General features: G+C 46.1%; 2 protein-coding genes and 2 non-coding genes across 6 annotated transcripts; all 4 read left to right on the top strand.

The window, feature by feature from the left end:
- Positions 1–51: 51 nt before the first annotated feature.
- CCT6A (chaperonin containing TCP1 subunit 6A) lies at positions 52–7799 on the top strand. The gene is made up of 14 exons (XM_030028716.1): positions 52–277; positions 579–642; positions 2196–2330; positions 2961–3134; positions 3295–3398; positions 4112–4222; positions 4771–4930; positions 5195–5277; positions 5672–5768; positions 6046–6193; positions 6511–6644; positions 6758–6860; positions 7187–7259; positions 7443–7799. The coding sequence occupies exons 1-14, from the start codon at positions 144–146 to the stop codon at positions 7513–7515; spliced, it is 1593 nt and encodes a 530-aa protein (XP_029884576.1). The 5' UTR covers positions 52–143; the 3' UTR covers positions 7516–7799.
- On the top strand, positions 2695–2826 carry LOC115347823. Its single transcript, XR_003925633.1, has one exon. It is a non-coding gene; the product is annotated as a small nucleolar RNA SNORA22 (small nucleolar RNA).
- On the top strand, positions 3831–3964 carry LOC115347822. Its single transcript, XR_003925632.1, has one exon. It is a non-coding gene; the product is annotated as a small nucleolar RNA SNORA15 (small nucleolar RNA).
- Positions 7800–8522: 723 nt separating the features above from the next.
- SUMF2 (sulfatase modifying factor 2) lies at positions 8523–13896 on the top strand. Of its 3 annotated transcripts, none has more exons than XM_030028134.2 (9): positions 8523–8721; positions 9218–9374; positions 10333–10447; positions 11063–11107; positions 11320–11470; positions 12052–12107; positions 12545–12629; positions 13158–13323; positions 13676–13896. In XM_030028134.2, the coding sequence occupies exons 1-9, from the start codon at positions 8538–8540 to the stop codon at positions 13779–13781; spliced, it is 1065 nt and encodes a 354-aa protein (XP_029883994.1). In that variant the 5' UTR covers positions 8523–8537; the 3' UTR covers positions 13782–13896. The 3 variants fall into 3 exon arrangements, with proteins under 3 accessions (XP_029883994.1, XP_029883995.1, XP_029883996.1); XM_030028135.2 differs by having other exon boundaries at positions 8687–8837; XM_030028136.2 differs by having other exon boundaries at positions 8698–8890.
- The last annotated feature ends 531 nt before the right edge of the window (positions 13897–14427 follow it).

Here is a 14427-nt window from a genome sequence, read left to right on the forward strand (position 1 = left end):
GCCAATGGGCGCGCCCGCGCCCCGGAGTGTTCTAGAAGGGGCGGGCGGGGAGGCGCGGCCTGCCCCGTCCCCGCCCCTCGTCGCGGCGGTCGCCTCGCCCCGCCCGGCCCGGCCTAGGCCCAGCGCGGAGCGGAGCGGCGGCCATGGCGGTGAAGGCCCTCAACCCCAAGGCGGAGGTAGCCCGTGCTCAGGCCGCGCTGGCGGTGAACATCAGCGCGGCCCGCGGGCTCCAGGACGTGCTGAGGACCAACCTGGGCCCTAAGGGCACCATGAAGATGTGAGGAAACCTCCCGGCGCGGTTTGGCGGGGGTGGGGGGGGAAGGCAGGCGCCTCAGCGCGCGGGCGGCCGTTACAGCCTGAGGGGAAGCGTGAGGAGAGAGGCGGGGGGGGCTCGTGTGAGGCCGGGACGCCGTTCCTACCGCCGGCATACGGGGGGGGGGGAACAAAGGCGGAGGCCGCCCGGCCGGGTGGGGCTGAATGAATAGAGAATGAATCGGTGCGGGCCTACGGCCGGACACGTGTGGCGGGGCCGGGGAGCGGGGTGTGTGTGCTGATGACCCGCCTCATGTCGCCCGCAGGCTGGTGTCGGGGGCTGGAGACATCAAGCTGACCAAAGATGGCAACGTGCTGCTGCAGGAAATGGTGAGCTGGTTCTTGCCTTCGCGGGGGTGGGCATCTGGGGGAGCCGGGGGGGGGGGGGGCTTAGGCAGGAGCCTGCTGGTATTGGCCTTGAGTGCCTGTGGCGGAGAGGGGACCGCGTCCACTACTGCCCTCGGCCTGCATTTCTGTGGTATTTACCCCTGTGCGTTGAGGGCAAAATGTCCCTTGGGAGAAAGGTAAAGAAGTAAGTGCAGCTTGGTGGACGTCGAATGAATTTTGTGTGCTAATTTGGCAACTTAAAAGGAAACACGAACTGTTGAAATAATGGTATCGGCACTTTTGTCGCCTTCAGTTTTTGCTTACGGAAAGCATGCTTCTGTTGTACTTGGAGCAGGCCTAAGACAGCAGGGTTCACCGTGGGTGCGTGGCCCGGGAAGTGTTTAAATCCGGGTGATGGATGCAGCTCATATTGCTTTTCCATCGCATCTGGAGTTGTATCACAGTTCCCCCACCGTGGGGGTGAAGATTACACGAGGTGTGGTGCCATCCTGCCGCTGGCCCCACGGCGTCTCCTGTGCCGGGGGCTGACAGTGAGGCCAGGGCCACCGTGGGCCCTGGGTCCCAGGGCTGGCGGGTTGCAATGTGCCCCTATCCCCTGGCTGAACACGGCCTGTTAGTGCATATGGAGTATTACACTCTACTAGCTGTCTGTTGTAATTCAGCATAAAGTACTGAAGTTGATATACACAGGGATCTGGCAGATGGGAAAAATCATTAAATCAGTTCTTACACGCTAGAGGTAGTACTTTAAAAGAAATAATGATAAAAAGCTAAACAACAGTATAAACGGTCCTGCTGGTTTTTATCTCTCTCTAGTACAGTTACTAAGCACAACCTTTTTGGATGTGGACCTTGTTCTGTAGGTTCATAGGCTTCAACCTATGTTAAAATACTTTTCAGTCAGCCATTGGAGATACTAAGTGATGCATGTGTTCCTTATATTAAAAGGTTGACTTCTGTAAGGAACCTAAGGCCACGTGTGGTGGTTGTGAAGTTTGGCCAGGCAGACATGATGCTCCTAGCTGGAAAACCAAATGTACTACTTAGCAGAGGAACTGGCAAGAAACTAACTAATTGAATGTTCTTCAGTTTCATAAGAATGAGTAAAATAAACTGCCAAAGGAATAGCAGACCGGTTAGTGTACGTAGAGCACTGATCGTGCAGAGATTCGTAAATTAGCTCTAAACCTGCTGGTTTTAGTGCCAGTAACAGTCTAGTTGTGATGGGGCATCCTTTGCCTACAGGAGAAAAGGGCTCTGTCAAGCTCATAATGAGTTGAGGACTAGTTTGGCTCTTGGCGCTCAACATTTTTGTGTATAGATGCATAATCTGAGGGGGGAAATAGCGTTACGTGGATTGATTCAATCAGCTTATTGTCAAAGTGACTGTTGTTGTTAATTGGTGTTACTTGTTGAAACCTGCTGAATTGACGTGAATCACAAAAACATCAATATTTTGGTTAGCTGATTTCAGATTGCTTGCTTCCTGTACCAGTGCAGAAAGACTTACAGCTCAGCTTCTTATTTTTGTTTAGCAAATACAACACCCCACAGCCTCCTTGATAGCAAAAGTAGCAACAGCACAAGATGACATCACTGGAGATGGTACCACTTCAAATGTCTTGATCATTGGAGAACTCCTAAAGCAGGCAGATCTCTATATTTCTGAGGTATGTATGCAGTATTTCTTTTATAGGTGGACAAGTTAAAAGCTTCATCTGAGACCATTCAGCTTGTTTTGTTTAATGCTTAATACTCATAAGTCAAACACAAAAATGAATATATTTCTGCTTAAAATGAGTGCATCACAGAACTTGTAAAATGGGGAAAAGCTGGAGAGTAGAACTTAAGACTTGTTCAAAATCAAAACCACTTACTGTGGATACTGTAGCTTTTAATAAGGTTTTGTCCAATACCTGTTGTCACTTCTGTTTGCTCTGTGAGTTAAAACGCTTTTTACTTGTATGTTAACAAGGAGATCCTCCCTGATGGTAGGTATTTTGGATATTGCAAATTACAGAATAGGCGTTCATACTGCACAGTGAACACCCAAGTGTGCTTTGTAGTTCCCTTGGTTTCAATTCTGTGCTAGAATAATCTGTACTTTTCCTCTGCATTGAAGGGATTTGCATTCCTTTTATATGTATTCAGAAGGACAGTACATTTTCTTGTCTTTGTAGGGTGCATATTCCCTATGTTTTGACATTACATGGAATGTTGAAACAACAGGTTCTATTTGTGAAAAAGAACCTATTGTCTAATTCTATTGTCTAATGATTTCCCTTCTTTCCTTGCATTAGGGTTTGCACCCTAGAATAGTAGCAGAAGGATTTGAGATTGCAAAGGAAAAAGCACTTGAAGTTTTGGAGCAGGTCAAGGTAACCAAGGAAATGGACAGGGAGACCCTTATAGATGTTGCCAGAACATCCCTCCGTACTAAAGTTCATGCCGAGCTTGCTGACATCCTAACAGAGGTAAGTGTACATCTCTCTTCTGCCTCTTTTTGTGTGGAGAGATCCAGGTTCAAAGTGCTGTGATTATTACTTATGTGAAGGGTGGATGGAAAGATGTGAGCTTGCGCTTTGGAAGCCTAATGGTCATTTGGGGGCTTTTTTTCTCTCCCCTCTATTCCAGGCTGTAGTTGATTCTGTTTTGACAGTCAGAAAACCAGATGAGCCTATTGACCTCCACATGGTAGAGATTATGGAGATGAAGCACAAATCAGAAACTGACACAACGTAAGTAATGAATATCCTTGAGCTTCAGTTTAATGGTGCCCTGATATTTGAGTAGTCTGTGGTGTTTTGTTTTCTTTTTAGAAGAACTTGGGTGTCCTAAAGCTACCACCAGAAAAGTCATTAGGGAAGGGGTGAAAGAAAGGCAGAAATACAGATTTCAGTCATAAATTATTTAGACAGCAGAAGTTGTCCAGTCACTGAACTTGATTCCCTGACAAGAGATTTTTGAATAGTAAAGAGTAACACTGGCTTAGGCTTTTACATAACAGTGTCAAGTAATTACTTTTTTTTTCCTTAGTAATAGTGTCTGTGGCTCAATTATGGTTTAGGCTCGTATCTGTTCATTACAAGTACAAAATAGCATTTGATTAATGGAAACTGGATTGTAGTCATCTAGTTGGATATTCCATAGGCTTTATATTTACCTTGGTGGCATGGACGAATTCTGCACTAGCTTCCCTCAGTAGCTAATGCAGTCAGACACTATGCCAGAATAAATTCCTTTTTCACACTGATTGGTATGCTTTTTTTATGAGAATGGGCATGCCTTTGGAAGTGGGATACATAATCATTGTTTACTCCCAACACAAGTGCACAGGGAGTTTGTGTTGGACCAGTTGCGCTGTGAATTCTCTTGACTACTCTGCACTTCCACGAAATGCATATCTTCTGTATATGTATGTTGACACACAAAATGGTTTTTAATCTTTCAGGCTGATTAGGGGGCTGGTTTTGGATCATGGTGCTCGTCATCCTGACATGAAGAAAAGAGTGGAAGATGCTTATGTTCTTACTTGTAACGTATCTCTAGAATATGAGAAAACGTAAGTACACAGCACAAGGTGAGGAGCAGAAAATGCTCCTGTCTTAAAAAATTTTTAATGAAGGTGTGCTTAAATAAGAACTGAAGGGACCACATAGACTCTTCTAGAGCGAGGCAGGTAGTGTAGAAGATGGAATGGAAGAGGCGATGCTCCTTCTGCAGCTCTTTTTTGGGAAGGGGAAGCTGGTGGCTGTGAAAATGTCTGAGAGGCAGAGCTTCGTAGTGGTTTTTACTTTGTTGGTTCATTGAAGAAAGGCTGGAAGCCCTTCCTTTCTTGGGCGTAATTTTATATTGTAGAGTGAACATCTAAGTATACTTCAGGGTTCGCTCAGTTTCAAATGTGTGCCTTATTTCTTGCAATGGAAAAGGTCTGAACTGGAAGGCAGGAACAGGTGTATGTTGCATGCTGGTTTGGGGGGTGGTATCTTGGTTTGTTTTGATTTCTTTACAATGTTGTTGAGAAGATTGATTCCTTACGCTTAAGTTTATTTCTACAGCAGAGAGGATAGTTTGCTTACTGCTTTTTGGGGGGTTTTTTGTCTCCTTCAGAGAGGTGAGCTCTGGATTCTTCTATAAAAGTGCTGAAGAGAGAGAGAAGCTAGTGAAAGCAGAAAGAAAGTTCATTGAAGACAGAGTGAACAAAATCATAGACTTGAAAAGAAGAGTCTGTGGCGATTCAGATAAAGGATTTATTGTGATCAACCAGAAGGTGAGATGAAGGGTGTAACTAACTAGAAAAATTAATTTGAAATGTTGGCTTTCTCGGCAAGCTGTGTGCAGTTTGACTTGCTTTGTACAGTTCTTCAGATAGAAATAGCTAAATTTAGGCTGATGTGCTTTCGAATATATGCATAGAGTTCCTGCTTGAGATCTTTTTTTGAGTCCAGAGGAAGAAGTTACTCATTAGTGTCAGACAGAGAGAGGGTATTTTTAGCTTTTTCTTTATCCCGATGGTCACTTTCTTTGTTTCTAGGGAATTGACCCATTTTCCTTGGATGCACTTGCAAAAGAAGGAATAGTTGCTTTGCGGAGAGCTAAAAGGAGGAACATGGAAAGGTCAGTTCCTGGGGAGAGAAGAGGGTAAAATAACTTGCTCTTCCAAACTCAAACAGTGAGTTGAGTCTGGCTTGAATCCACCTGTAAGGACTTGCTCTAGAAAGTCCACTTCAATCTGTCCAGCTCTTACTGGTGTAACTTAGGGTAGTTTGTACAAACCATAGAAGCATCAGTTCAGCACACTGGGTGGTGTAGGAATTCGAGCTATCAATATGCTTCAAATGTAGACACCTGTAGAGGAGACTTAATTCTACAAGCTTATTTTTGTGAACAGAAGCAAACTGTTCCAGGCCTAGGAACTGGGGTGTTCTGCATGCTGAAATACTGTTACGTCAGTGACTTCAGATTTTACTTAATATAAAGCAAGTGCTAAACTGTACACGTTCTCTCTCAGACTGACCCTTGCATGTGGCGGTACTGCCATGAACTCTGTGGAGGATCTCACTCCTGACTGTCTGGGACACGCAGGGCTTGTCTATGAGTATACACTGGTAAGTACGACTAAGCTTTCAGCTGAAGGCAGGTTAAATATGCCTCACTTGATGCCAGCTTTTCTTTTGTCTTCCTGTCTGTGCATGGATTTTTCTTAAGTGTTTTAAGAGCTATACTGGAAATTGAGAAAATGGAAATAAGGTTCTGCTGCTTCTCATAGCTTCTTGAAGTGCTGTTAGTCCAAAACTGAATCCAAAAGTGTCTGTTCATTTTTTTTATGTGTATACATTGATTAAGCAAATGTATGACACAAATACATAACCCTGTTTTTTATAGGGTGAAGAGAAATACACCTTTATTGAGAAATGTGACAACCCCCGCTCTGTTACCCTGTTGATCAGGGGACCAAATAAGCATACGCTAACACAAATCAAGGATGCAGTAAGAGACGGTCTGCGTGCCGTTAAAAACGCCATTGAGGATGGTAAGTCTGTGCTCTGTTTAGTGATGTTAAGGATCTTCTGTTGAAATTCACTTCAAAATTAGTGAATTTTGCATCGGCTTCCTTGGTATCTGATGCAGTCGGACACCAAGCTGAGTGTATTTCAGTGCTTTTAGTTACTGTTCTGTTCTTACGGCTCGTATTTTACAAGTAGTTGATAACTGTGTAAGTACTTAGCTAATCAGATGCAAGCTGTCTTTTTAAGGGTGAGGGAAGAGATCAAATGACACTAAAAAGTAACTGTTTAAATTGGAATAGGTGCTTACTGTGAAGTCTCAGTATCAAGTTTTCCCTTGCAGGATGTGTGGTTCCAGGAGCAGGTGCACTAGAAGTGGCAGTAGCTAATGCTCTTGTGAAGCATAAACCTAATGTAAAAGGAAGAGCCCAGCTTGGAGTTCAAGCTTTTGCTGATGCCCTGCTCATCATTCCTAAGGTATCAGGAACTACTGAATAGAGTGGCCTTAAAGCACCCTGAGACCCATTGCTTTTTCTCCTGGAGGTCTCTTTTAATTAACAACATGAAATAATATCTCTGTTCTCTCAAAGGTTCTCGCTCAGAACTCTGGTTACGATCCCCAGGAAACACTAGTGAAGGTTCAGACAGAGCATGCAGAATCGGGGCAACTCACTGGAGTTGATCTGAACACTGGTGAGAACTTTATAACATAGTTTGTAACATAGCTCTAGTGAGAAACTGTCGTGACTCAGCTCCACAAATAATAAAGTTGCTCTGAATGCAGAAAGCTGTACCTTTTTTCATAAAAAGCTATGCCAAATGCCTTGGCAAGTGTCCTGATGCTGCAGTCAGTCTTGGCGTGCTGTAGTACTTAAATACATTCTGTTTAAGTTTTTTGTGAAGATAAAGCACACCATAACACTGTGTTGGATGTAGCAAGTAGTATCAGATGTTAGTGAAAAGTCTTACTTGGAATTATGTGAGCTGGTTATTTAAAGACTGTTACACTTCTTTTGTAGGTGAACCAATGGTAGCTGCAGCAGCGGGAATCTGGGATAATTATAACGTCAAAAAGCAACTGCTTCATTCATGGTAAATGTTAAAGTATTTTCACTTTCAATAGCAATGGGTGTTTGGTCATTGAAATTGGTAGGGTAATGTGGAATCGAGGGTTCCCGCATAGAGGAAGCTGTCTTGAAAGGCAGAAACGAAGCCGAGTCTTCTTTGACCTGTGTCAGAATGGCTAGTCTAACAATATTTATTTAATCTTTCTAGCACGGTCATCGCTAGCAACATTCTCTTGGTGGATGAAATTATGCGAGCTGGAATGTCCTCTCTTAAAGGCTGAGTTGGATCTGCTCTTGTCGATGGTGGTCAGCTCCCATCATGCCCCATGGAATGTCTTTAAGAAATCCACCCGAAGGCGCTCTTTTCTTAGCTGTAGTGGATTTTCTCAGCAATGGAAATTACTCTGCTGTAACGAGCAGCCCCTCTTTGTAAACATGGCCACTCAAAAATGTTAGCAACTATTCAAATATTTGGCTCTAAAAATCAGTTATTTATTTTTAATTTCACTGAAGTATACAACTGAAGTTGCTTTCCTTTTTACCCAATAAACTGTTATGTTCTGTGCTTTATGTGTGTTGGTTATTTAAAACTTTACCTTCCTTGGGCCAAGGTCTTGGAACGTTCTGCTTACCGCCCTCGTGAGCAGTCGCGGGCTACAGGCCTTTGTCTGCGGTTTCTGACTGTGTTACCGGTGGCGATACCTGCCCTGTCCGTGCGTCCCTGCTCCCGGGGGGCTGTGGAAATACTGCTGGAGGGTCTGCTGTGGGAGTAGTGCGGGTTCAGACCTGGGATTTGTTCAGTCCCCCACAAAGCTGCATTAAGCCCATCGCTTCATAGTTTTGTACTTGTTTACAACTAAAACTGAGTTACTCTGGAGTGGTTTGAAGTGCATGTTGAAAGACGTGTTCCGTGTTGTCATAACGCGCTGGGAGATTTTTCACGCTGTTCCTGCTGCAATAAAGCATTTATGGACAAGGAGCGCTGTACCAGATCCAGGCAGAACTGCGCCCTTAGCTCAAGGCCACCAGGGTTGGGGGGAAACAGGCTGCTGCCCTCCGACAGGATTTTCCCTAATCCTACCTGTGTTTTGTTATGTTGATGGACAGGAACCTCCTTCCCTAGTCCCAGCTGGCTGGCTGAATGACTATAAAAGCTAAACCAAAAAAAAACCTTTTTTGCATATGAAATACTTAACTGAATCGGGGGGGGGGGGGGCAGGTTTTGTTGCTGGCCTGGGTAGCAGGCGGCTTTTCATGTACGGAAGCGAAATGCTTTTCAACCTTGGCGTGTAATGGCCGTGTTATGAAAGCGTCCCTTTCCTTAAAAAAAACAAACAGCCGCCCGGTAACCGCGCAGCGCCCACGCGTGATCCCGCGGGCCGGACCCGGGGAAAGGCTTGCCCGCCCTCCCGTGGACGAAGGGCCCGGAAACACTTCTCCCCCGAGCCGGCAGCTCTTCTGGGTCAAAACGGCGGCGGTTCCGGGCGGTGATTGCCTTTCCTCTTCCCGGAGCGGGTGCCGCTGCCCGGCATGGCTGCCGGCGGAGCGGGGCTGGCTCTGCTGGCGTGCTGCTGGGCGCTGGGCAGCAGCCGGGCTCTGCGGGGTGAGGGCGGGAGCTGCTGCTGCTTTTGGCCGGGCCTTCTGCCTTGGCTCCTTGTAAGGGAAGCCGTAAAAAATCCCTTTGCTTCGCCCTGCATAGCTTCCCCCCCTTTTTTTTTTTTTCTAATAGTCTGAAGGAGCTGCCTTGCTGGTTTCACCTGACTGGAGCCGTTCCTTTCCTAAGAGAGCCACTGAAAATGTGACTTAAAGTATTTTAAGCATCTTAGCAAAAAAAAAATGCAGACCTAGTGCTACTTGTAGTCGCTTACCATATTGCACCCCCCCTCCAGTATACAAAGTGACTTTCTGGCAAATAATGCATGCTGTCCTGCACGGTCGTGTTCAAAAATGAAAAGTTCTCGTACTGAATTTCTTCATGTTTAGCTTTTGGAAAGGATGAAAACATGGTGCAGCTGCCTGGGGGGAAGTTTCAGATGGGATCCAGTTACCTAGAGAAGAGGAATGAAGAAGGGCCCGTCAGGGAGGTGACGGTGAAGCCGTTTGCTGTCGACAAATATCCCGTCACAAACAGGGATTTCAGGTAAGAGCGAAGGTTTGGGTCCACGTGGCTCACAGGGGCTCAGTAGCTCGGCCAGCTGCGGGGAGGACGTGGGTGTTGGTGCCGGGTCTTTTGGGGCTGGTTCCCAGGGTCTGAAAGCCAACGCTTGGATGCTCCCAGCAGTTTCATTAGAACAAAAAAAACGTGTCCATGGGTAATAAATCATCTCTATGGCTGCAAGCTGAAGCATCTTACCAGTGTAGCTTGCAAACATGCTTCCTCTCCTCCCTTCTTTGTCTTCCCTTCCCTCCTTTCTCCTCCCTTCTCTCTTTTTTCCTTGCAAACATGCTTTTTTGTTTGTGTGTCTTTTTCCTACTAATAGGGCTGTACTGCTTCAGATTTCAGGTTCCTGTAGGTTCAATTTCCATTTGTAAACACCGGACCACTCCATGTATTTTATAGAAGCCCTTGTACAGAGCACTAATAAATGCAGTGGGGGAAAATGCCTTTATTTGCCTGGCTGAGCCTGTGTTGGTTAAAAAGAGCCAACACTTCCAGCAACACACCGTAATGGCAATCACTGCAACTTAGGTAACGGGGAAACAAATGGGACAGAAGCAGGGTGAGATTATTCAGCAGTATGTGACATTTTTTTGCATTTGGGGACATTTAACTAACAGCAGCCATAGATTTTAATGGCTTTTAAGGGATTTTTGATCTGTGCAACTGTTCCATTTTGTGGAAGACCAGAGTGCAGGGTGAGTTTACCTGCACAGGTAACACAAAAACTATCAGATCTATGAGCAGATGCAAATGGGACTGTCTCATCTGTTAAATCTGTATCAAAGCAACTGGAGCTGTGCCTGGGAGGAGCCAGGACTCTCCGCCGATGGGGTGTCTGTAGGTCGTGTACATTTTGCCTTGCCCTGAACTTATTGCATGTGGTGCGACTCTTGAAGAACTCTTACCCAGATGCCTAAGCGTGTTGTATTTATGCCAGGGAGTTTGTTAGACAAAAGAAATACAAAACGGAAGCAGAAGCATTTGGCTGGAGCTTTGTCTTTGAGGATTTCGTATCCGAAGAGCTGAAAAAAAAAGTCACCCAAAAACTGGAGGTAAATCTAACTCCCTCGAGGGATGAGTTTCAGTGATGATGATGGAGATGGTATTTCTGATCACATCTCTGTCTGACCTCTCTGTTTTAAGTAAAAAAAAAACGAACCAGGAGGGGAGACCCTTGCCAGTATTGCTTTTCCACTGAGTAGCAGCTGCCTCTCAGTGCAGAGCCTGGCCATTCTCAAGGGTTTTTATTTAGTCTTGGGTTGTTTTGCTTTTGAAACTAACAGCAGGGTTGAGCCTGGGTTGATTTATGGTGCTCCTCTGTTTATATCCTCTCCAAACACTGTCAGACTGGACTCATGAGATGCTCCAGTAAGCTGGGAGAGAGCAAAGCGCATTTCAAAGGTTTATTAATCAAACCTTAAAATAGAAAAACTAAACAGCATGGGCTTCTTGGTCTATTTTCACTTTTAAAAGCGAATGCCTCTACTCGTTGGAAAGCGCTATCAAAATGCCTGTGATAACCCAGCTCAAACTGCAGCATTTAACCATTTCCAGACTAACAAGCGCTCTTTCTTTACACACACTGCTCTAGGATGGTGTTTGGGGGGGTGGGGGTGGGGGGTGATGTTGCCAGTTCACCATTAATCTGGTGTTGTTTCTTTTCCCAGTCTGCCCCTTGGTGGCTGCCCATTGAGAAGGCTTTTTGGCGACAGGCAAGTAAAAAAGTCCGGTGCAGTGAGTCCTCTCTGTGCTGGGTGTGTGCATGTGTTAGGGTGTGCTGAACCTTATCGACCGAAAATGGGGAAAAAAAGAGCATTTCTGGTTGCTGGATGTTCCCTGCCTTGTCCTGTTCTGTCCTTTAGTCCCTTTTTAATTGAAAAGCTTATAAAATCAATTAAAATCTGTTTGATGCAATTCCTCCCAGCCCTCGGGTCCTGGCTCCGGCATAAAGGACAGGCTGGATTACCCGGTGCTGCACGTGAGCTGGAACGATGCGCAGGCATTCTGCGCCTGGAAAGGGAAGAGGCTCCCGGCGGAGGAGGAGTGGGAATTTGCTGCCAGGGGAGGACTGGAGCGTACGTACCACAAGCTCTGACCTTTTTCCAAACTGAGGCATTGAGTAACGTTAGTTCCACGAGATTCAAACTTCCATCCAGGGATGTTTTCAGAGGTTAATCTGGGGGGCTGAACCACCTCTTTTAGCCTGGGACTCAATATAATAATAATAATAATAATAATAATAATAATAATAATAATAATGTAGGAAGAAGTGACTTATCCATGGTCTTTTTGTATCTTCCTACACAAAGCATTTCTGCCAGCTAAAAATACCATTTCTTTGGTTTGGGGCAAGCAGTGACCCACCTGTTCCCACACACTTATGGTGGTATAAAGCAGCTGCTGGGATCACTGGGGAGACCGCAGGACTCCCTGGTGCAAGCAATGGTTTGTAAATGGAAAGCTGTTGCTGATTCCCATCTCTCCTCATCTCCTCGGCAGTGTCTGTAGGGATTAGACTGACAAGCCCCGTTCATATAACCTGTCTTGGTGTCCTGAGCTGAGCAGAAAAGGACGGTCATAAAATCCTGGTTAAAAATAGGCAAATGCAGAGGCTGGAGTGACACAGGGGTAACGGGTGTCTCTTCCTTTTTGGCAGAAAGGGTGTATCCCTGGGGAAACAAGTTTCAGCCGAACCGTACAAATCTGTGGCAGGTAAGATGGTAAAAATGATCCTGTCTACGCTGAGCTCTTCTGAGGGTGGTGTTTAACCTGACCACAGAGTGCGCGTGGCTGCCTGAGCAGGCTGTGTGGTCCTGGGAAGCAATGCAGACCTACCTGCAGAGGACTGAAATTCAGCTCCTGGTGGGTTATCCGAAATACCCTTACAGGGAGCAAACTCAGCCCAGCTTCCCTGGGAAATCAGGATTTCAGTGCTTCCAAAAATTCACACATAAATTTGTCTGAAAAGGAGGTTGTCTTTGGAGAACTTCAGGTGGTTGATCTCCTCTCTCGGTCAGAAATGCTGCACAGAGTTAATTTACCACAGAGAGTTATTTCCATTATTTAAGTGTAACACAGTCCTGTGAAGAGCAGGACTTCACGTTGTCTCCGTGGTGGGTCTTTGCTTGGAGTGATCTTTCTTCCCACAGGGTGACTTCCCGAGGGTTGACACAGCTGAAGACGGTTATCACGGCGTCTCACCGGTGGCAGCGTTTCCTCCTCAGAACAACTATGGTATGGAGCAGGCATCCCCACCCTGGTTTTGGGAATGGCATCTGCTTCCTAAATTAACACTAATTATAAAATCCTGTAGTTGTGGCAGAGTTTCAGATATGAAGTGGGATCACGTCAGCATCTTGATAGAATAATGGAGCCCAGCAAAAGCATTGATGGTTGTTACTGAAGTTGGCCGATGTGCACCTGGTGCACTTCAATGCACCCAACCATCCCCCGCTTTTAATTAGAAGTCAGTTATTTTGCAGTTCAGTGTGATTTACCTGAAAATCCCGAGCATGTTGTTTTGAGGGCAGCAGATGCCATGCCCTTGCACAGATGCAAAACGATGAGACACATTACAAGTCCAGTTGTAAACTGGGGCCAGTTTGAAATACAGTGAAGAGCTTCTGATTCCCAGTCCCACCATTAAACCACGCTCTTGCAGTGATGCTTTGAATGTCACACACCCTCCCATACACCAAAGTGCTTTTGCAGCCTTTGCAAATGTGCTCTCATCATCCTGATGCAAACCCCTCCGTGTCTCAGGGCTCTACGACCTGCTGGGAAACACCTGGGAGTGGACCGCGTCGGAGTATCTGACTCCGGGGCTGTCATCCAGGCAGCGCGCTCAGAACATGCGGGTCCTGAGAGGTGCCTCCTGGATTGACACTGCAGATGGGTCTGCAAATCATAAAGCTCGTGTTACTACCAGGTAGGTCTGGGCAATGCCCAGGCACTGTTTTGCAGCGATTTCTTCTTGCTTGGTCGTAGAAGGAGGGGCGGTTATTTTAAAAGACATTTGTCTCTTCCTACTCAGTTTTTCTGAGAAGCAGTTAGGAAAACATACTGCAAATACTGCTAAAAAATTTCCTGCTATGAATACGTTCCTAATTGCTTCTCAAATAGTGTATTTTCTATCAATTATTTAGAATTAAATGCTTTTCTTGAAGTTATTCAAGGGAAGTGGAAGATGTTTCTATTCTGTTACAGAGGGTCACGTTAAATGATCTAAGCATTAACTAGGAAGGATCCCTAATGTTGGGTCTCTTTTTTTTCCCCGTGAGAATGGGGAACACGCCAGACTCGGCCTCCGACAACCTCAGCTTCCGCTGCGCTGCCGACATCCCGCCTGTCATGGCTGAGAAAAGCCAGACCAAACCCGAGCTCTGAGGAGGTCACTCGGGAAGACCTGAAGGCATTTTCTCCTGTGGAGATGAACAAACAGTAACCCCCAGCAGTCACTTTCATTAAACCCAGTTTTAAAAATTAAAAATAAATCCTTTCAGCTAAAACTCCTTTCTGCACTGGGATGTCTGGGTACAAGCAGTGATTGGGAATGGCAAGCAGGGTGGTTTGTCTTTAATGTCCTTTTGGGGGGGTAGGTATTACAGTTCTCCTTTTGGTGTCCCTTTTACATAAAGAGAGGGGTGCATGTGTGGGACGGGGCCACAGCTGCTCTGACCTGCAGCCCCCAGCCGGAGCAAGCAAACACCCGCAGCCCCCCCACGACCACCAGCATGGAGCTGCCATGAGGGGCGGCAGTGGGGGGAAGCAATGGGGACACATCTGTGGAAGGGGGACTCGCACATCAGTCCCCATCTCCTCGGGAAGTCCCAGCTTCATACCAGACACCCAGCCTTCCCTGAAGTGAAACAAGGCACCTTTATTGACCCTTAAAGAGTGACAAAATGACACGTGTCCTCATTTCTAAGTGCATGGATGACACAAACCAGTGACCCACCTCTCCCAGGTGCTACAACCAGCATAAAGGCTACAAACCAGCTGTACAAGAGCTCTGCCACCAAGTCTGATGGGA

This window comes from Aquila chrysaetos, chromosome 10, assembly GCF_900496995.4.
Source record: "Aquila chrysaetos chrysaetos chromosome 10, bAquChr1.4, whole genome shotgun sequence".
NCBI lineage: Eukaryota > Metazoa > Chordata > Aves > Accipitriformes > Accipitridae > Aquila > Aquila chrysaetos.